Below are 21,754 nucleotides of genomic sequence, written 5' to 3' on the forward strand. Positions count from 1 at the left end.
ACATGGCCTGGGGGGAAAATGAAGACATATTACTGGATGGGCTCTTCCACTTTTTGATTTTGTTCGGTGATAATGATATTTTAAAATGCTGGACTTGAATTAGAATTGTCTAAATGTTTTGATCAAGAAGCATTGCACAGGTAGGAATTCAGCTCAAGTCTTTGATCTTTCTCTCCGCACCCGTCATTTTGTGACGCCGTGAAATGTGTTATTTGCATAATTCCTCCAAAACATCAGCAAAATAATTTGCAGACGCAATATCTAATCCTGTCCCTGTCAGCATTGTGATGGAAAATGCAGGAAAGCCTCACAGACACTTGCAAGGATGACAGCTGTCATTATGGAATTCTGGTAAAAATAGCTCCCCCAGGCCACCCACTTACACTCCACTACTTGATTTCCTCAGCTTCTGCCAGCTTGTACGCATTAGCGGCACAATATTTTTCTTAAGATCCCCCAAAAAATGCTGTCATTTATTTCCATTGAGGTCCAACTGCCTTGCTTTTTTGGAAAATGTTATCACTTACATGCACATTCAGAGTTTTTTTTTATACATTCTGTGAAAATCCTACTCACTAAGCACCACAGCATTGGCAAAAAATTGACCGCCCACTTTGTTGTAATTTTTAAATCTGACCCAGAATTAATTTCATTTCACACAGCTAAACATTTTCCAACCAACACAAATTACAAAGCTCATCAAGAACAGTCCTTAGATGACAAGTGGACTCATTCCAGAGACAAGGTGACATTGGCACCATATTAATAGTAGCATCCGGTGCCAAAGAGAGTGAAGCTGTGATTATTTTTGCATTAATATCAGTGACAGGTGGCCAAGTGTGAGCTGTGCTAATAAAAGTTACAATGTGACGCTTGAGAATGTCACCAGGACATCCTCGAGTCCAGGGTGCACAGTCTCCAGCACCCCCTCCCAGAAGAAAAAAAAACAAATTTGTAGGTGTCTTTTGTTGTTGGGGTAGTAGTAGTAGTACAATCTGGTGATTTAATTCTAAATATACATGTTCATAAATTAGTCCCGCAAATCCGCGTTTATAACTATCGTGCTCCGTTTGCGCTGTCACCAAATGAATTTAATGCGGTGACTCCGATTTTAACTCATTCACTGCCATACATGCAAAAATGTGTCCATTCCAGTGCCAGGGTTTTTGCCATTGTCACTCAAATTCCAGGACCCACTGAATATTGAGTTTAAGGACTACACAAACATTCAGAATCAGAAAACCTTTAATCCTCCGATTCTGAATGTTTGTGTCGTCCTAAAAATGCAGCGTAACAAACCCGGGACTCTCTTCATTGATCAGAAAAAAGAGTTACAGTAAAGTCTCGTTATATCGATATTGGTTATATTGATAGTACTGCTTATTACGATACTATTTCTATGAACTCAAGGAGAAAATTACATGCCCGCAGGATCGGATCGGATATATCGATAGTCCGGTTATATCGATATTTTTTCCGACTCCCGAGAATATCGATATAACGAGACTTTACTGTAATTCCTAAACAATATTTGTCTGGAGTTGGATGAGCTTGAAATGAGGGTGGCTGTCCAAAACACAATACAATACATAAATATTGGTTTAGATAGCGCTTTAACAACAGCTGAACCTGGAACAAAGCGCTAACATGCACAAAGGGGAAATGTTGCCTCCTTGTGGAAGGAAAAAACATTGCCAGAGGCCATGGACAACACTTTATCGGCACCCAAACAAGAAAAAAAACAAAACCCGAACGAATTCGGGAATGGTGCTCTACATCATATTTTCAATTCACGAAAAAATTTGTGAATGTGTGAAAGAAATCACAATTAAAACAAAAAACTCCACGTTAGCTTCTGCTATAATGCTAACGGAAGGATAAACAGATTCGATGAACTGATCAAAATTGTCATTCTTTCATATATGATAAAGACCATAACACTATTATGTCGTCTGTCTATAGTCAAATATCTGTTGTTTACACAATTCGACTGGCATTTCATATCTGACAATATGAAGAGTTCTTGTGTCAGGTCTCATGAGATAATTCCAAGTATTTTTTTATAGATATTTTTACAGTTTTTCCCCTCTATTTGTCTTCCACAAATTCTTCTTTTTCTTCAGCCATCTTTCAGGCACAAAACGAGTTATAAATAGAGCCGCCGGTGTTGTCTGTAAGAGACGTACCGTGCCCTAAATCACTCGCGCCCGATCTCATAGTTGTAGTAGCGAAAGGTGGCCTCGGGCATGATGTGCACAGAATGCGTGCAAGCTTCTTTTTTTTCAGTGCAGATCTTGAAAGGCTACGATGTGATGCCACAAAGCTTTCTGGAATAAGACATTGATGCTTTCAATAGCACATCCACCTGCAGTGTAGCCTTGAGGGAGGCCAACACAATGCCGAGACAACATAGAGCGACTTTTTGTCTGTTGTCGGATGCCGCAGTGAGTGGTAATGAAGGTTAGAGGGGAGTATGTGTGTGTTTCTGGACCATGTGTGGACCTGTGTGATAAACGAGGCCCGCATTTGGCACATTGACAGTAAGATACTGTACTCACCCTTTGGGTGAGTGCGTCTGCGCCTGCCCATTTTTGTGCGTGCACATGCAAGTGTTTTTCTTGTGCTCCAACATCATAGAGTGCATGGGGAAAGTTGCTAAAATAGCACAACTGTCCATGTTTTTATGTTCCTTTTGGGTTTATTATTTTGCTTTGTGTTGACTATTAGGTGAAGCGCTTTGTGGCAGCTGTTGTGAAAGCGCTATATAAATTAGGATGTACAGTGATATGTACGCATACGAACGCTTCAGCTCACGAACTTTTCGGCTCACAAACATTACATTCGCGAGCATATCGTCTATAGTCTCGGCTGACGAACTAGTTTTCAGCGGACGAACCAAACCACACGGCGCAACGGTGGCTGGCGGACTAGTTTTCGTCATCCCCTTTCTTTGGCTGCGTGGTTTGTTATCGAATGTAGTACTTTTGCTATTATAGGACCGAAAAAGACCCCACCACAGGCTAGTGTTAAGCCGAAGAAGACACAAAAGAAAATTACAGTTGAGCAAATGAAGGAGATCATCGAAAACCACGAACAAGGTGTGCGTGTGACTTATTTTCCCAGTACCAATACGCTAAGTCGACCATTGCTACCATCTGTAAGAACAAGGAAGCTATTAACGGTGCGTGTGTGGCTAAGGGTGTTTCTGTGTTGTCTAAGCAACGGGCTCAGGCAATAGAAGAGGTTGAAAAACGTCTGTTGATTTGGATTAACGAAAAGCAGCTAGCAGGGGACAGTGTGAGTGAGGGTATTATCGCCGAGCTAGCACGGCAACGTCACTCGGATATCATCAAGAGGCAACTACATCAACCTTCACAAAGGTTAATAAAATGACTTTATTATAAAGTACAGTTTATTTCTTTCATTACAATACAATAGCACATTTATACATAAAATAAGGGGTATTTTGTGTAGTTTTAAGGCTTATTTAGTCGAAAATTATGTTTCATGAGGACCTAGGAACTGATTATTCTCATCTTAATGGTTTCTTATGGGAAGTAAATGTTCGGAAGACAAACCTTTCGCCTTACACACACTTTCTGGGAACCAATTAAGTTCGTGAGCTAATGTATCACTATTGTATTGGATTGGATTGGATTGGATTGGATATGCCTTTATTAGTCTCACAGTGGAGAAATTTACATTTCACAGCAGCAAAGTGATGAAAGGAATGAAAGCAGAAAAATTGTCAGAACAAGCTTTGTGTAAGGGAGTGAAAGTGTGATGATTCCACAAGAGCAGTCAAACTCACCCTGGCCGAAATCCCTCCAACGGGGGTATTAACTCACATGCATACACGCACATTCAGGTCTAAGTTACATGTACTTCAGTTGACGACTATACTGAGAAATCGAAGGCCTGCAGTAGCATCGTCGGGTGATTGGTCACATGGTCTGCGTCCCTTAACATCGAGGCATGTTGAATTTGGTCTATTCTAAGCTTGGCTAACTGAATTCCGACTATTGTGGTGCGCCTTAACCTTCATAACTCCGCGAGGCCTCGCAACCTCGGTTAACCTTTGCAACCAGGCGCACCCTCATGACCCCTCCAGCCCAGCTCGCACTTAGAAAAAAAATCTGTCACCTACGTGCGTGATGTCCATATCATGTCATTTTGCAGGGCATCTCCCCCCCGTCACCCTTCTCTTCTTAACCCCTTTTCACCAGGATGGCCTTTGAGTCAGTGTGAATCTCACACCCAGTCATGCGTGAGCTTGTTATGCAATTATGCTAAATCGGCTCATAGCCTCGAAACATAAACGTGCTGAGTTCATGTGGGTTTTTGTTTGTTTGTTTGTTTGTTTTTTTTAAGGACTTGACATCTCATCACAAATTCAGTCCCAACCACATGTTAGTTAATGGAGGGAGGATATGTGTGTGTGTGTGTGTGTGTGTGTGTGTGTGTGTGTGTGTGTGTGTGTGTGTGTGTGTGTGTGTGTGTGTGTGTGTGTGTGTGTGTGTGTGTGTGTGTGTGTGTGTGTGTGTGTGTGTGTGTGTGTGTGTGTGCGTGTGCGTGTGCGCATGTATGTATATATATACAGTAAAGTCTCGTTATATCGATATCGGATATATCGATAGTCCCGGTTATATCGATACTATTTCTATGCACGCACGGAGAAAATTACATGCAAACAGGGTCGGATATATCGATAGTCCCGGTTATATCGATATTTTTTCGGACTCCCTTGAATATCGATATAACGAGACTTTACTGTATATTTGTTGTTTTGTTTTTTGTTTTTTTTTGGGGGGGGGGGTCCAAGCCTAAACTTTGACCCATGAAAGGAAAACCCAGGACAAAATGCTGCGTAACACTTTGTTTTAAGGCTTAACAGGATTTGGACGGAGCAGGAAAGTGGCATACACATAAGGCAGCATGGATTGCATCACACGACAACGACAAAAATGCACTCTCTTCCCAGCCGATATAAATAAAAACACACATGCACAAAAAATTTGATAAAATGATAGCAAATCCTTAAAATCCACACAAAATAACTCAATTGAAATCTGTGACTTCCTGTCGCACAGTAAAGCCGGCTTGAAGGTAGAAAGGTTGCGGTTGGTTCAGTCCAGTCTTTAAATGGCTCGCCCCTAAAAATAAAAAAAAACGATTTCTTCACAGTTGATGTATATTACGACAAACAATGAACACTCTTTCACACATATTCACCAACATTAAAGATGTCACAGAACTTTGAAAAAAAGATGAATGCAGCGATTGTACTTTCACAGTATAACGCACATCCTGCAATCACATCATTAGATGTGTGATGTTTCAAGTCCTCGTACACGTCCTGACATTGATAAATAGCACGCCCAGTTGTGCCACTTTCATTTTGCTTAACATGGAAATAAATAAAACGCCATCTGGTACATGTGGCGTAAAAAAGGGCTTAACGTGCAGGCAGTCAAGGCTCTGATTGTCACTCAGAAAGCAGAAAATTGGCATCTCGTCCCATTCCCCCAATGTCATGATTTATACAAAAAAACCCACCGCAGACGGAAGACTGCAGACTTTTGGGGTCAGTGTACGCACAGGTGTCATCTTGTTTCCGGTACGACTCCGACCCAATTTTTGGGGGGTTCATAAATCAAATTGAGTTATTTTGTGGGTAAGTTAATTTTACCCAAATAGGGTCGCCCTCAGTTGGGCTATTTTTGACCCTCTGTGACACTACCACTCACTCGGGCAGGGACACGGCAGGAAAATTAAAAAAAGGCATATAAATGCTGGCGTTTAGGCTGTGTGAAAGGGGGCTCAAGTGGATACTATGTCGGTACGAATTGTGTGTGTGTGTGATCAGTATCTTGGTGGAATGACCACGACAGGGTCTCCCTCCTGAGGACGCCACATCAGCGTCTGGGCATCATTGGCGTTGGGCTTGACCATAGCATTGGGCGGGATGCTCTCATTCTCGCCCAGGATCTGCGGCTGCTCCTGGGCCACGGGCTCCAGAAGGACGGCCCGCTGACCCAGGGGCTTTTCCGGGTCCACGCGGATGAGTAAACGCATCCTCCAGCGGACGGTCTGCAGGACCAGGGTCTCATCCGTGGCCCCGTTGATGGCCACCAGCCAGGTGGTGAAGCTCTGGTCGCGTCGGATGGCGGTGAGCTCGGCCACGTTGCTGTCGCTGACCGGTACGGCCCAGGTGATGCTCGGTTTGAAGTTGTCGTTCATGCTCACTGTGAATTTGCTGTCTCGCCGCGTAGGGCCCACAATGGTGTACGTTTCCGTGGTGTTTCCGTACCAGGGGTAGTTGACGCCGTCTGAGTCGCTGATGACTTGTATGTTACCATTGCGAAGATCGGGGAGCTCCCAACTCGACCTGGAAGATGCACAGAAACGGGTCGTATCACTTTGCTTGTTTGTGGTCGGATTGACGAAGACCCGATACTCGCCCAGTAGAAATCTGTTTGTTTCTTATCGTGCGCGAGCAAACATTTGCTTGATCCTGGCCCTTGCTGTTCATCCTTATATCATCATATAGTGGCCGTTCCTCATATTGAAACAGTCCACACATTTGTTGCCATCCTTTTCAGACAAATCCTTGCCTGCGGACCATTAACAAAAAAGGACCCCCACTCCCTGCCCCCCAGTATAATTGGGAATCAGCAGCTCCCGCCTGCGCGTGTGGTATGAAATGTGTGAGCAGCAGCCACATGACTTTTTGCCTGCTTGCCTCACATTCACGTTTTTCTTGCCGCCGGACCAGATTATCATATCAAGCATGACAATTGCTCGTGCGTGTGTGTGTGTGTGTGTGTGTGTGTGTGTGTGTGTGTGTGTGTGTGTGTGTGTGTGTGTGTGTGTGTGTGTGTGTGTGTGTGTGTGTGTGTGTGTGTGTGTGTGTGTGTGTGTGTGTGTGTGTGTGTGTGCGCGCGCGCGCGCGTGTGTGTGTGTGTGTGTGTGTGTGTGTGTGTGTGTGTGTGCGCGCGCGTGTGTGTGTGTGTGTGTGTGTGTGTGTGTGTGTGTGTGTGTGTGTGTGTGTGTGTGTGTGTGTGTGTGTGTGTGTGTGTGTGTGTGTGTGTGTGTGTGTGTGTGTGTGTGTGTGTGACGCTAATGCCAACCTCGCCAACACATGCCTCCAAAACAAATAGAAGCCCCAATTTCCCTCCCGTTTTGTATTCATTCTCCCTTTAACTCATTCACCGCCATTCACAAATTTATTCAATAATTGAAAATATGAGGTAGAACGCCATTCCCAAATTTGGTAGGGTTTTGTTTTTTCATGCTTGGGTGCTGATAAAGTGCTGGCAATGGCCTCTGGAAATGTTTTTTTCCACAAGGGGGTCGCGTTTCCTTTTTTTCCCATGTTAGCGCTTTATTCCAGGTTCATCTGTTGTTAAAGCGCTATATAAACCAATCTGTATGTAATGCATTGTATTTTGGACAGTCGTCCTCATTTCAAGCTCATACAACTCCAGACCCATATAATTTAGGAATTAACTCTTTTTTTCTGATGAAAGAAGAGAGGCTAAGGTTTCTAACGCTGTGTTGAATGTTGATGTAGTCCTAAAACTCAATATTCTGTGGGTCCTGAAATTTGAGTGACAATGACAAAAACCCTGGCACTGGAGTAGACCCATTTTTGCACATCTGGCAGTGAATGAGTTAAAATCGGAGTCACCGCATTAAATTCATTTGGCGACAGCGCAAACGGAGCACGATCGTTGTAAACGCGGATTTGCAGGAATAATTTATGAACGTATATTTTTATAATTGCCGTTAAGACCACCAGATTAAGGGGGGAAATTTTATACCAACCATTGAGGTTTTGTGACGTATTAAAAGATGGCCGCTTGAACAACAATACCGTTTGACCCAGTTTCTTGAAAAAAATATGAATTTGTGTGTATTTCATGATTGGAACCAATTTGACAAGTTTCTTCTTTTGTTTTTGGTTGTTTTTTTAACTGGTGATAAATTACCCAAAATGGTTTTCCTGTCTCTCTGGCTTTTGAGTTCCACATCATAAGAGAAAGCTATCAGTGAAGAGACTCCCCATTCCAAGTCCCTTTGCAAGCCACGAACACGTTTGTTGTCAAAGTAGTTCCCTTTCTACGCAAGTCTGCTTTTGTCAAAAAGCCGGATGCACAACGGTAAAGTTGAGCGCATTCCGCTAGCTTCCCGTTTTGACTGCAACTCACTTGATCTAAGAGTTAGGACGATTATTTTAGTAATGACGGTGGTTAATGTACACTGAAAAACAAATTAGGATTGAATATACTTTTTTTTATTATTATTTCTGGATCGAGATGATTTCTTTAAAAATCTGCAACCCTTAATGAAATAAAATGATATACCATATTTTCCGGTGTATAAGACACACCCAAAAGCCTTGATTCTTTTTCAAAAGATGACCATGCGCCTAATACAGAGGTGCACCTTATATTTAAGTCACAACTGGCCTCGCAACTACTGTCCGCAGCCACGACTCCATTTTCCCCCATCGAAGTAGTGCGTGACCCCAGCCTCTACTGTAGCGCCTTATAATGTGGTGTGTCTTATATTTGTAAAACCTTTATATTTATATGTTATATTTGGAAAACTTCTATCATTCATAGAAGGTGTACTTTGTAGTCCGGTGCGCCTTATACGGTGATACCTTGGTTTTCGACCATAATTCGTTCCAGAAACCTGTTTGAAAACCGATTTGTTCAAAATCCGAAACGAGACTTTCCATTATAATCAGTGTAAAAAAAAAAAATCTGTTCTAAGTCCAGACAACGACTGCTTTTTTTAATCTTTATTGAACAATACTAATCTGTCCGCTAACAATGGACGCTACATGAGGAAGCTCCTCACCAAACACGACTGCTTTGTTTATCTTTATTCAACAATACTAAAACGTCTGCTCAGAATTTAATGCTACATGAGGCTAACAGTCCGATTTGCATGGATCTCAACCAGACACGTCTGCTTGTTATGAATCGTGATTGAACAATATAAACAACGTTGACTCACAATGGAAAGCTACACGAAAATAACGTCCGATTTGCGGAGATCTCAACCAAACACGTCTGCTTTTTCGTTAAAAAAAAAAAAACTTTATTCAACAATACTAATGTGCCGGTTACAATGAGGAAGGTACGACACGAGGATGTCAGGTATATGGAAGCGGAGGGTAATCAAGTGGGCATTGCGGTGCGCTCAGTTTGGTTGAGAACCGAATTTCGGTTGTAGACGTATTGTATTGGATGAGAACTGGGACGTTCGAAAACCGAGGTTTGACTGTATATGGAAAAAGTAGGAAAACACACCATTCAGTGGGGGTGCGTCTTATACACTGGAAAATACGGTACTTTTCTTTGAGTGTACATCATATCAGCTTTTATTGGCATCCTGAGCCTTTTGTGTCCTGATGATCTGTTTTGTTCCTTTGAGCTACCATGTTACAGTAAATTTGTATAAACGAACCCCCATTCTGCCTTCCTAACCTCGACCCATCCCCGGTGCCTTCACAAACAATTCACTCAAAGGGAGTTGACTTTGCAAACACTGCAAAGTGGGAAAGATGCCACATACATCGCAAACAGCATCCATGTGTATGTTACAACTGTACATACTCATACCTGACTTAGTATCAATGACTTTATGCAGCTAGTTTGGTTATAATTTTATCACTTGATTCCAAATGCAAGCGGGACTGAGGTAATCTTTTTGGGAGGCATGAAGGGGGTAATATTACAAGAAAAAAAAGAGGCCATATTCAATGCAGACTGTCACAATGGGGGCTCGAGGACCGGTGCTGGGCCTTGGCCTTTTTGGGAGTGGGTCTGCGAACTGTGAGCAAATTCATCATCAGACTTGGCGCAAATTTGGGCGACGCGAGCCACAGATAAAAATATATACTGTATATTAGTGTGCACAATGTCATAAAAAAAGTCAATTCTAATCTTGGACGTGCAGCGTTTAGCTAGGCCTGACGCATAGCGTAATGATAAAGGCCAACTTGTGGTCACCCCTTTCCGGATGTCACAACTCCTATTGGTTCCTCACTTTGAAAAGGGTGAGATGGCGTCGGCGACACCATTGAGAGCACTTCCTGTCATTGGGACGACCCTCGCGAGAAACTGCAAGCACATAGGTGGAAATATTCCATTCAGTTCATCTTTCATTCACTATTTTATTTTGAAATTCAAGCGACTAAAAAAATTTTACATCAAGGGGAAACAAAAAAATGCCTTTTTTTCTTGTTTGTTGGTTTTTTTGGGGGGGTGTATTTTTGGTGACTTTTAGAGAAGTCATGACATTTCAAAATGTTGCTGTTTAATGTCACAATTGGACCCAAAAAGTTGTTTTTACATTGATCAGACCCCAATAGTAAAGTCAATCAGCATCATTTTTTTCTGTTTTAGGGAAGCAATTCCACATATAAGGATGTGAAACTGCACGCCTCTGCGTAAATGCTGCGTTTTTTACGTTAAAACGTACTTTTGTGCAATACTTGATATCTCAACTTTGAGCATAACTGATTAGTTGTGACATTTTTGGGAGTTTATGCTAGCTTAGTTTACGAATGCTAAATTTTTGTTTTATACTATAACAAAACAATATTTTCACTTTTTATATATATATATATATATATACTGTACTGTATATTCAAAGTTACACCATATTGACCAGCATTGAGATACAGTAGTGTAGTAGGTCTAAGGGTTCATGAATATAATATTAGTCATAGTTGTTACAAAATTCAAAACACAAATATGATGGCTCAGTTATCGACCAATCACAGTTCACCTACTTTGAGTTTGAACCGTGATTGGTTTGTACCTGAGCCCTGGGGCATTTGTGACACATTCTTCAGTCGCTAGCAGTTGGCAAAATTGCCCCCCATGATATGGATTAAAAATATATTTGACCTAATTTATATTTCACATATACAATATTAACTCATTCACTGCTCAAAAACTTCAGTGCCAGGGTTTTTGTCATTGTCACTCGAATTCCAGGACTCACAGAATGTTGAGTTTTAGGATGACATATACATTCAATGGAGTGAAAGACACCTTAAACTCTCTCCTTTCATCAGAAATAGTTACTCTATTTCCGAAAGTATATGGGTCTGGAGTTATATGAGCTTCAAATAAGGGTGGCTGTCCAAAATACAATGCAATACATACATTTTGGTTTATATTGCACTTGAACAAAACACTACCATTGAAAAAAAGGCAAATGCTGCCCCCTCTTGGAAGGGAAAAACATTGCCAGAAGTCTGACCAGCACTTTATTGGCACCCAAACAAGAAAACAAAAACCCAAACAAATTTGGGAATGGTGCTCTGTCATATGATATGATATGATATGATATGATCAATGAGAATACTGCGCTGAGACTGGCGGGAGTGCAACATACATACTGTCAATACATGTTTTGACTATCTTTCCTTTAAAACTTCATCATGTAGTAAAATGACTGAAAAAAATGAAATACATTAAAACTGGTGGCTACGATTAATACCACCTAAGTGAGCTCAACCGGATCCCACTTGGTAAACTGAAAATGTCGCGTTTATTGCACAAATCCTTGCCAGCCTGGTGCTCTCTGTCGTTGAGTATATTACGTTTTTTGGATACTCACATTCCCTTGCTGCCATATGTGTTGTAGAATTCCATGTGGTTGCAGGCTTGTATCCATCCGACGGTCCACGTCTCGTTGGCGGCCACCGGCGGCACCAGCACCAAGGCCTGAGCCCTGAAGTACGGCGTGCGGTAGCGAAGAATGACACCCGACGACTCGTCGATGCTGGTGGGGTTGGAGTCGATGGACGCGTTCACCTGCAGCACCGCGACCCCGTCTCGGAAGGTTTTGGGCTTGCACGCGATGCTCTGGAGGCAGCCCATGGCGCTTGCATCGGGGAGCCACTCGACGACGGTCCACAACAACACTATCCACGGGAGCGCCTGCGTTGGGGGGAGACGCATCGGGACGGCGGCAAAAGTCACAGGCCGCCGGGTCCGAAAAAAACCTCCGTCGAACCCAAAAGGGAGGACAACTTGCGACTGAAGAAACCAGAAACTCGCTGGCGTGCGTTACCGTGCGTAAACGTAACCAGAAACTTTTCGAACGCTTGCGCTCAAGTTGCGTGACGGTTAAATGGAAGCGAGAACCATTCCAAATCACAATAATAATCAATTTTGGTGTCAATTTCTAGCCGGGAAAAAAATCCAAATCTGTCGTTGGCGGTGCTGTCCTTTTAATCCCCTCTTGCTTCAGTCAAGTCATGAATACTCCGGGGGGTCAAAATACACACCCATAAAAATGGAAGCATAACATTTACCGTGTTAAATATAAAAAAAATAAATATCGATTCATTCATGCCAAACAGTTCCCACGTAGAAAGAGGCAGCACCAAGCTGCGCGTCCGCAACCAACGCTCGCATCTTCCGCACAGCTCCACCTTGCCACCTATTTCTTCGGCTTCCCTCAATTACCAATAAAATGTTGACATAGGCGGATGAAAATGTGTGAACTGTCCCCGTAATGAAAAAAAAAGACGAAGGTGGTGGATGAGTTAGAGTTGTCGTCGCCGCGCGTCGGGTGCCATGAGAAGGTTCACCCGTTCGTTGGTCTCTTGACCACTCAGCTCCGATAGGCGCTCGGAAGCGGCTTTATTAATGCATTTTAACGCGTCACTTCCTATATGCGCGCAAAGCATGCTGGGAAAAGTAGTCCCGGCTTAAATGCTTTAGCTCACTGGTCCTACATTTTTGTGTGTTTGCGATACGTACATTGTTCGCTTACCGTCAACTATTTTCTCCGTTGCTTCATAATTGCCAGTTTTAAAACATTGGGACTGACGATATAAAATAATTATATAGTAATTCGACATTTGATTAATATCGTTTCCCCCCATGCATTTAAAGCAGCGTTATTATCTGTAAAACAAATGGAGAGCAAAATAAAACAACACAATGAACTCCTAATGCATTGAATTATTTATGGATTAGTATCAGAATTGTAAACTATATTCTGGGACCGGGATGTATTGTATGTCTTAAAAGATTAAAGTAAAATGTTCGGCTCTCTTTGTTACGCTTTCCTTCGTGGAAATAAACCTTCCACGTTCCTTGATAAGCACCTTGGAGAACTCCTTCCGCTTCTCTGCGCCTTTCCAGTACGCAACTGACCCAGAATCAGGTTTTTTTTGCGTCAAACTACGACCTCATTTGCGTACCGTTCACTGTGATAGTCCGTTCATTCTGTTTGGGTGCGATAGTTGTTTTTTTAATTACGCATTCTTGTGGCGCAGACCCGGAAGTAAATAGTGATGCGATGGACACTGCGGTTCGCGTGCTAGTGACAAGTGTCTTCCTCAAACCGGATTACATCCACGATGGAAGCGCATGACTACTGCACATTCCGACCACTCTAAATATATCTGCCAAGAGTACTGGAGGAAGTGGGGTAGTGGTTATTTTTAGCCATTTTCGCCGTTGCATGTCGGTCGGAGAAGAGGTTCAAACATCAACATGCCCGGAGCAAGCGCAAGACCCAGAGCTCGGGAACGGAACAGCGTCCTGAACAGACCCGAGTTCATGTCGCTCAATCAGCCGCTGAGAGGCGGGGGGCCCCCGGAAAGCCGAGGCGGCCCAGCAGGAGGGGGCACCGGTGGAGGAGGGCCAAGGCGCTCCGGTTCTGTCCGAAGCCAGGTGAGCGAGGAAGCCGGCGACGGCGCGCCGAAAGCGGAGAGCAGCAAACGCGGCGAGCCGGCCCAGCAGCGGCTGCCGGAGGAGGACTGCATGCAGCTCAACCCGTCGTTCAAGGGCATCGCCAAGAGCTCTCTGCTCGCCATCGACATCAGCCTCTCCAAGCGAATGAGCGTGTGTGCCTACACGTGGTCGTCGTGGGGCGGCTGCCGCTCCATGTTCAACCTGCTGGCGCTCACCGGACACGGCCTTACCTGGATCATCGGCACCGTGGTGTGCCTCACGCGCAGCAACACCCTTGCGGGTCAGGAGGTACTCGTCAACCTACTGCTCGGTGAGTGACGACAACGACATCTGCGCTCATTGGGCACTGTAAAATCGCATTAATCGCTGAAAAGTTGGAAACGCTCCATGGGAATTTACTGGATTTGAAGGTTGCCGCGAAACAGTAATCGTTAACTCATTCACTGCCAGACGATGTGCAAAAATTTGCCCACTCCGGTGCCAGGGCTTTTGTCATTGTCACTTGAATTCCAGGACCCACAGAAGATTGAGTTTTAGGACTACATAAACATTCAGTGCAGTGTAAAAAAAACCTTCGACTCTTTTCTTTCATCAGAAAAAAAAGAGTTAATCCATAAATTATAAGGGAGTTATATGAGCTTGAAATGAGGGTGACTGTCCAAAATAAAATGCAATGCATACATGCGAAATGTATCGGTTTATATAGCGCTTTAACAATAGTTGAAGCTGGAACAAAGTGCTAACATGGAAAAAAGGGAAGCTTCCCACTTGTGGAAGGGAAAAACCATTTCCGGAGACCATAGCCAGCACTTTATCGGCACCCAAACAAGAAAAAACAAAACCTGAACAAATTTGGGAATGGCGCTCTCCATCATATTTTCAATTCCCGAATAAAATTGAGAATGACAGTGAATGAGTTATGGTTCCCTCAAAACAATAATTGTTAATATACAAGTGATTGCTTGACATACAAGTGGAATAAATTGCCTTTGTTTTTATTTTATTTTTTCATGTCCCGTATTTTCATATATATAAGGACCACCAGAGTGTAAGCCGCACCCCCAATGAATGGTGTATTTTCAAATTTTTCCACATACAAGGTGCACCGGACTATAAGGCGCATCTTCAATAAATGAAAAAGGGGTTCCAAATATCATATGTACTGTAAATATAGAAAAGTTTTTCAAATATAAATCACACCAGATTATAAGGCGCTACAGTAGAGGCAAGGGTTACGCACTATTTATTGTACTGGGAAAATGGCTGCTGACAGTAGTTGCGAGACCTGTTTTGTCTCAATATTATTTCACATATAAGAAACACTGACGTATTTCAAGAAAATGAAGGCTTTTGGGTGCGCTTTATACAACGGAAAATACGGTGCTGTAAAACTTTCTCCTCACTCTCATAATGTAATCATCATTTATTCTCTCAATGGGGCCATAGCACTCCTTTGTAGTGTTGAGACAAAACCAGATTACTGAACCGAAAGGTTAACAAATCTGCCGAATGGAGCAACAGGGCGCTCTGATTGGAGGCCAGTCTGGGCCTTTGCGCCAACACTTGTATTGTTACTTTGCTTTCCCAATATCAAAGTAAAACAAAGATCTTAAAATGATTATGTTCCTCAAGAGACAACACACTCCCTATTATTCACCTTAATAACAACAATTCCACGATACGACTGTGAGAGAAGACCTTGATATGCACGTTCCCATCCTTATCACCACCTCTGCTTTTGTTTCAAACCAAACTAAACAAAACGACCGAGTCAGGCGCCATTATTTGTACATAAAGAGAACTTAAGACCTGCGTCGGTTCTCTTTGTTGCAATTTGTATTGCAAAAGTACACAGTAGGGAGCTTGCCCAAATCCACTGAACACAAGTAGCCTGGCACCAAAGCGGCTGGTAGACAGATTAAAAACTTTTTTTTTTCCACCCATAGGGAACACTGTAATGGAAAAAGAATTAATTTCTACAGGGCCAAACTGTCATAATTTGAAAATATTTAACTGGACAGGCAATTTAAAGGACAACCGACACCATTTTTTGTTTCCTAACTGACATCGGAAAAATGTTTTATAGCATCTAAAATACCCAAAACATGCAGCATGATATTTTTATTCAAATGCAAAACACCAATAAAAATGTCCCAAAACTACTTCAAAATGACCTCAGAGATGGCGAGTTTCAGAAGGTCCCGCCCCCTTGTTCGTGACGTCACGCCAGGACGTCTTGCCTTGCTCTAAAATCAAAACAATGGCTTCAGATTCGGAGAAGATGCTTTCTTGTTACTCATCCAGTTATGAATCTGATTCAAATAGTTCTGAAGAGGAAAGCATCAATGTTTGCAATCGATTAAAGAAGTCCTTCCGTATCAATTCGAGCCGTCAGGACTCCAATGTAGCGTCCCAGATTATGCACAAGATGGCACCCAAGCTCCGTTGGAAATGGGCTGATTTGTCTGCTGGAAATTTGTGTCAACAAGTATCAACAAGTATGGTGCAACACACAACGATTCACCATCACATTATGTGTTTTCCTTCTAATTTCGCCATCAACACGGATCAACACGAAGTTTTCAGACCAAAGAAAGTACCCAAAATGCATTGTGTGTCGCTTTCTCGGTCAGAGGCGTTCCTTCAGTGACGTCACGTACGGACTCTCGTCACCAACTCGAAAACAAGACTTGAATATTCAATGTGAGTCTTAAAAGGTAAAATATAGCTATATGCTGTAGAATCTTTGTAAAATACGCTCAGTAGAAGTAATTTCAAGTGATTTTACAAATTATGGACACAACTTGACCGGAGGCGTCGGTTGTCCTTTAAACATGAATAACAGTCACATAAGTGTTATAGGTCATCAATTGTCATACAAGTCGAGTATGACCCTGTAAAGTCAATTTGGATATTTGTTTCTAACATGCAAAGACCTTTTTTGGGAGGTGGAATAGCACTAAATAATGTGTTGTCCTACTCAACAGCCGGTATGTGGACAATGTATTTGCTATGGCGGTCTGCTTCAGAGCGCCTCGAGTCTGCCATGAGTGTGTGCATGACATGCTCAGCAAAGTGGAACAACAAGTGGGACTTTGTGCAAACACTGCCACTTTTTAAGAAGATATCTCACAAACATCTCCGTGCTCTTTCATCGAAGAAAAAACACATTGACAGTGAGATGTACATCAGTGGCATGTATGAAGTACAGTGAGACCTCAACTTACAAACACCTTATCTTACAAACTTTACGTCTTACAAACGTCAAATTTCTGAAAATTAAACCTTATAATAAGCACTATTTTCATAATACACACCCACCACGGCTGGGGGAGTGATCTTCGGCGTGACTCTCCTTCCATAAGCCATCAACGACCATCAAAAAGGTAAATAAAACTTTATTTTACAGCACAGTTTATTTCTTTAATTACAGTCCTCATGTAATGCGCCTCTCTTTCCAAACAGCAATTCCCTTTGACCTTCTACCTCCAACGCCATTCCATCAAGCCATCAATGACCATCACAAATGTATATAAAGTGACCTTATGATACAATGCAGTGTATTTCTTTCATTGCAATACAATAGCACGTTTATTATACATAGAATAAGGTATGTTGTGTGTAGTTTTAAGGCTTATTTAGTTGAAAAGTATATTTTATGGAAACATGGGCACGGATTATTCCCATTTTAATGGTTTCCTATGGGAAAATATTTTTTGAGATACACACGTTTCGCAAACTAAGTTTGTAAGTTAAGGTCTCACTGCAGTGCGTAATACTAGCCTCTACTGTAGCGCCTTATAATGTGGTATGCCTTATATTTGGACAATGTTTATATAGTATTTATATATTATATTTGAAAAATATTTTCATTCATTGAAGGTGCGCCTTACCGGAAAATAAATGAATATACTGGTGTGAGCAATTATTCCCACCATGGAAATTACTGTTTTGTTTTTTACAACTTTTTCACTGCCATGCATCCAGGTTTTACCTTAGTTCCCTAATTCAATACTGTACTAGGAAATACATGAATTCTAATAAATTAACGGGACAAGCAGTGGGGAAGTATTTACAGCCCCCTTTACACTGCGAGCCAAAGATGTCCTTTTCCCATTTTTAGAACCGGTGTGACAGGGGCCTTCATATTTATCCCCTCTTGAAAAGGTAAGCAAGATAAAATGTGTATGCTAACAGCTGTGATGAGATAGTCAGGTCAGGTATCCTTAATATTGTCTCCAGTGAGCGCCTCTCGGAGTGCACACACTCTCTGAATGTGTGTCGTTGACTAGACGCTAACCTGTTAGGCAGCTGACAGGCTACTTTCGACAAGGCCACGAAAGGCTTACTGAATGCGATATTTTGGTGTGGCTAAAAAAGGAAACATCTGCTATGTGCACTCAGGGCTAATGTTGCTAAGCTACATGTGCTACTTCACTTCCCTTTGTCTCACTTGTCATGTTAAGTACACTCATGGCTTTGCCTATATTTTATCAGGGCACGAAGATGGGCGCTAAATACATTTGCTTTCAAGTATTTACATCGACAGCGACAAACAAATATTGAAAATCTAAGGATTGTAAAACTCATGTAAACTCATGTTCTGCCTGCATTTAAATGATTGCAAGCTTTATGGGACAAAAATAAAATCTGTAAATTTTTATGGCATACAATAATATTAATTGGTTATAAAATGTACACTGCCAAATGTTACTATCAGCAATCGCAGAGAGAAAAAAAAGAAACATCTATCCCAAAATAAAATGTGTGCACCTTTTTTGAAGTTGAACATCCTCTTTATCTATTTGCAATGTATAATAGTAAATATGTTACCACTTCTTGTCCCATTAATTATATATATATTGTGTGTGTACTGTAATTTTTATACTGTATATATTTATATACAAAAAGAGCCTAATTTACCAAATGCATAAAATCTTTATAAATTTGTATATACATTTTTGAACAAATGTATATATTTATATACAAAAAGAGCCTAATTGAACAAATGCATAAAATCTTTATAAATTTGTATATACATTTTTGAACAATTGTATATATTTATATAGAAAAAGAGCCTAATTGAACAAATGCACAAAATAGTTAGGGAAAATATATTTTATTCCGTTTGTGATGATAATACATTTAATTTCTAAGCACCATTCAAAACTCTCAAGGACACTTTACAGTCAAGGGATTATTTTTGTGCAGGTGAGCAGCGGCAGCCATTTATGTTACTTTTTTTCAGGGTGACATTTTACTTTTTTGAAAACATTTTTTGGGGGAGGTAGAAATGTATGTCCATCTCATTTCTAATTTTTAAAACTTTGAATACGTCATATACAGAAAAATATATTTTATTCCATTTCCGTTTTTGTTTTTGTTTTGTTTTTTTTGTGTGCTTTTTTTTATTTAAAATTTGTGAAAAAAATGTTTTGGGTGAGGTGGGAATGTATGTGTCCGTCTCATTTCTAATGTTAAAAGTTTTGAATATGGTCATATACTGACAGGTTAAGGCACCCTAACATATTGTCAAATCAAAGTCCAATGAGATCATATCAAATCGGTAGTTTAGTAGCCATGTCTTTTGTTTTGTGCGGTAGCGCTGATCGTGGACGTGCTGACGGTGGCGGGCGTGCAGCGCCTGGTGAAGCGTAAAGGACCGTGGGAGATGTCGCCAGGCTTCCTGGACCGCGTGGCCATGGATGCATACGCCTTCCCGGCGGCACACGCCAGCCGCGCCGCCATGGTGTCCAAGTTCCTGCTGTCTCACTTGGTGCTGGCCGTGCCCTTGCGCATCCTGCTGGTGCTGTGGGCCGTCCTGGTGGGGGTATCGCGCGTGCTGCTGGGCAAGCATCATCTGACGGACGTGCTGTGTGGCTTCGCCCTGGGCCTCTTCCACTTTGGTCTGATGGAGACGGTGTGGCTGTCGTCCAACACTTGCCAGACTCTCATCTCCATCGGGACGCTCAGCTGGAGCTCCTTTTCCTGACTTCGCTGCTGGCCATAGGACTTCACCGCTCGCAATTATCACATCCTCAATGCAGGTTAGCATGAAAGGCCTTAAACAGATGTATATATTGTTGCTGTCATTTCTCACTGGATTTTTTTTCTTAACCCTCTAAAGCAGTATTTTCAACCTGTTTAACAAATTTTTACTCCATTTTTTTTAATCCAAGCTACAATTAAATGTATCTACCTGATTGTTTTTGTGCTGATTCCACATCAGTCCGAGTTTCTTTTCTATGGAACACCAGGTATCCATAATACTGTAATAACAATACAGCGTCATATGTAATACAGTAATTAGTAGTGTTGATGAAGTAATTTCCCCTCTCAATTATGTGAAGACTTTTTGTAAGAAAAGTTGCCAATTTATTGTGATGAAATCATGACCTTATTTTCCTCTTCGAAATGAGCTTCAGTTTTCCTTTTATTCACTCTGCCTCCAGTATTCCTGCATTATTTATAAAACACACAATCTGAATCTATTACAAATCTATTCCTTCTATCATTCATATTGTTTTCTTTACTTTTATTCATGTTACTTCTGTTGGGATAATTCGCTATACGAACATCTTTAAACATCTTTTTGCATCGTTTCTTTTTATTTTGACTTCCTGATACGTCATCCTGCCTGCCTTTACATGATGTCACATCCCATTACGTCACATCCTATTGCGTCGCACCCTGTCCGACTTATAAATGTTCTCCCAGCGCGTTGATCTTGCTCTCTTTTTTCTTTCTGCCCCTCCTCGGCCGACACCCCACGATGCCCCTGCTGTCTACAAGATTAAACTAACTTATTCTGTTCAACACCTGGCTTCCTGCTGATTTAACCATCCTCTGCTATCAACACCCTGAGAAGCCATGAACCAGGAACGAACGATCACTTTTAACCCATTAACTTCCTTTTAGTGTTATCTGGCAGCTGTGTACATGGACTAAAGCTCCCAACTACTGTCCCAGCAGTTATGCATGTTAGCATAAAATATTCTTTGGAAACATTGTTTTTGTTCATGTCTCTGATAAAGCCCAACCTGCTGTTTTTGTATTGTACAAACTAGCAAACTGACCCAAAACATTGCTGAAAGGTGTTCTGTCCAGGTATGATGTGTTTTACTGTTTTTCTCAGACCCATCTAGTTAATAAACATAGATGGAAGTCAGTGAAATGTGTCTTTGTTGTGGTTTCTGATGCTGCAAGCAGCAACGGTGCTTCCTGTGTGGTGACATTCAGAAACCCTGCCAGGAAATGATGGTGAGGTAACTGAAAACTCAACAAACATCTCTTCACATAATAGTATGGTGCTGTTGTAGTTGTTTTTGATGCCCCCATATCAAGGTCTCATGTAGAGCTTGTGTTTCGAATAACTTTGTGTTTTTTTTTTCTCCTGGCAGACGCTACACTCATCGACTGTTGTGTCTTGAGCATATGAAAAGCTTGTAACACGTTCGTTACATTGGAAAATTACAGTAAAAAAAGTGTATAGTTGTGTATATTTACAACACATAGATTGTTTTTGTTGCAAAATTAAAGTCCCATATCTATAGGGAGGGAATATTGAATCTTTAAATTATGACGTTAAAAATATTTTCTTTTCGGCTTTTCCCTTCAAGGGGTTGCCACAGCGAATCAGTACCCTCCCTCTTCAGAGGTTTGATTATGGCGTTAAAACGAATGGATGAAATTTTCTAACATTACAACAGTAACGTTGGGTCACTTTGCATCACATAATTTCATAAATACCGTGTTTTATCTATGGTAGACTTTCTAAAAGATCAAGAAAGGATTCCCAGTAAGTACAGTCCAATACTTAAAACTGTTCTAAAATAAGCAGGTGTGCTTTTGTATAACACAAAATCATCTTTCATCACTTTGCTGCTGTGAAATGTAAATTTCTCCACTGTGAGACTAATAAAGGCAAATCCAATCCAATCCAATCCAAACTCAGAACAGATGGTGCAATGTCTCCCTCTCGCGGAGATAACGTGGAGACGTTCTGATGCTAATAC

The 21,754-nt window shown here is 41.7% G+C and overlaps 2 protein-coding genes across 3 annotated transcripts; one reads left to right on the forward strand and one right to left on the reverse strand.

Moving 5' to 3' along the window:
• Positions 1-3,750: 3,750 nt before the first annotated feature.
• On the reverse strand, positions 3,751-12,657 carry fam78ab (family with sequence similarity 78 member Ab). The gene is made up of 2 exons (XM_089020579.1): positions 11,647-12,657; positions 3,751-6,388 (listed from the first exon to the last, which is right to left on the reverse strand). The coding sequence occupies exons 1-2, from the start codon at positions 11,988-11,990 to the stop codon at positions 5,863-5,865; spliced, it is 870 nt and encodes a 289-aa protein (XP_088876705.1). The 5' UTR covers positions 11,991-12,657; the 3' UTR covers positions 3,751-5,862.
• Positions 12,658-13,043: 386 nt separating this feature from the next.
• On the forward strand, positions 13,044-20,922 carry LOC148884454 (inactive phospholipid phosphatase 7-like). Of its 2 annotated transcripts, XR_016118289.1 has the most exons (3): positions 13,044-14,049; positions 19,343-19,786; positions 20,532-20,920. XR_016118289.1 is itself a non-coding variant. In XM_089020578.1 (2 exons), the coding sequence occupies exons 1-2, from the start codon at positions 13,539-13,541 to the stop codon at positions 19,729-19,731; spliced, it is 900 nt and encodes a 299-aa protein (XP_088876704.1). In that variant the 5' UTR covers positions 13,044-13,538; the 3' UTR covers positions 19,732-20,922. The 2 variants fall into 2 exon arrangements, 1 of the variants encoding a protein (XP_088876704.1); XM_089020578.1 differs by having other exon boundaries at positions 19,343-20,922.
• The last annotated feature ends 832 nt before the right edge of the window (positions 20,923-21,754 follow it).

This window comes from Hippocampus bargibanti, linkage group LG18 (assembly GCF_051943395.1).
Source record: "Hippocampus bargibanti isolate YZ-2025 linkage group LG18, ASM5194339v1, whole genome shotgun sequence".
In the NCBI taxonomy this organism is placed as follows: domain Eukaryota; kingdom Metazoa; phylum Chordata; class Actinopteri; order Syngnathiformes; family Syngnathidae; genus Hippocampus; species Hippocampus bargibanti.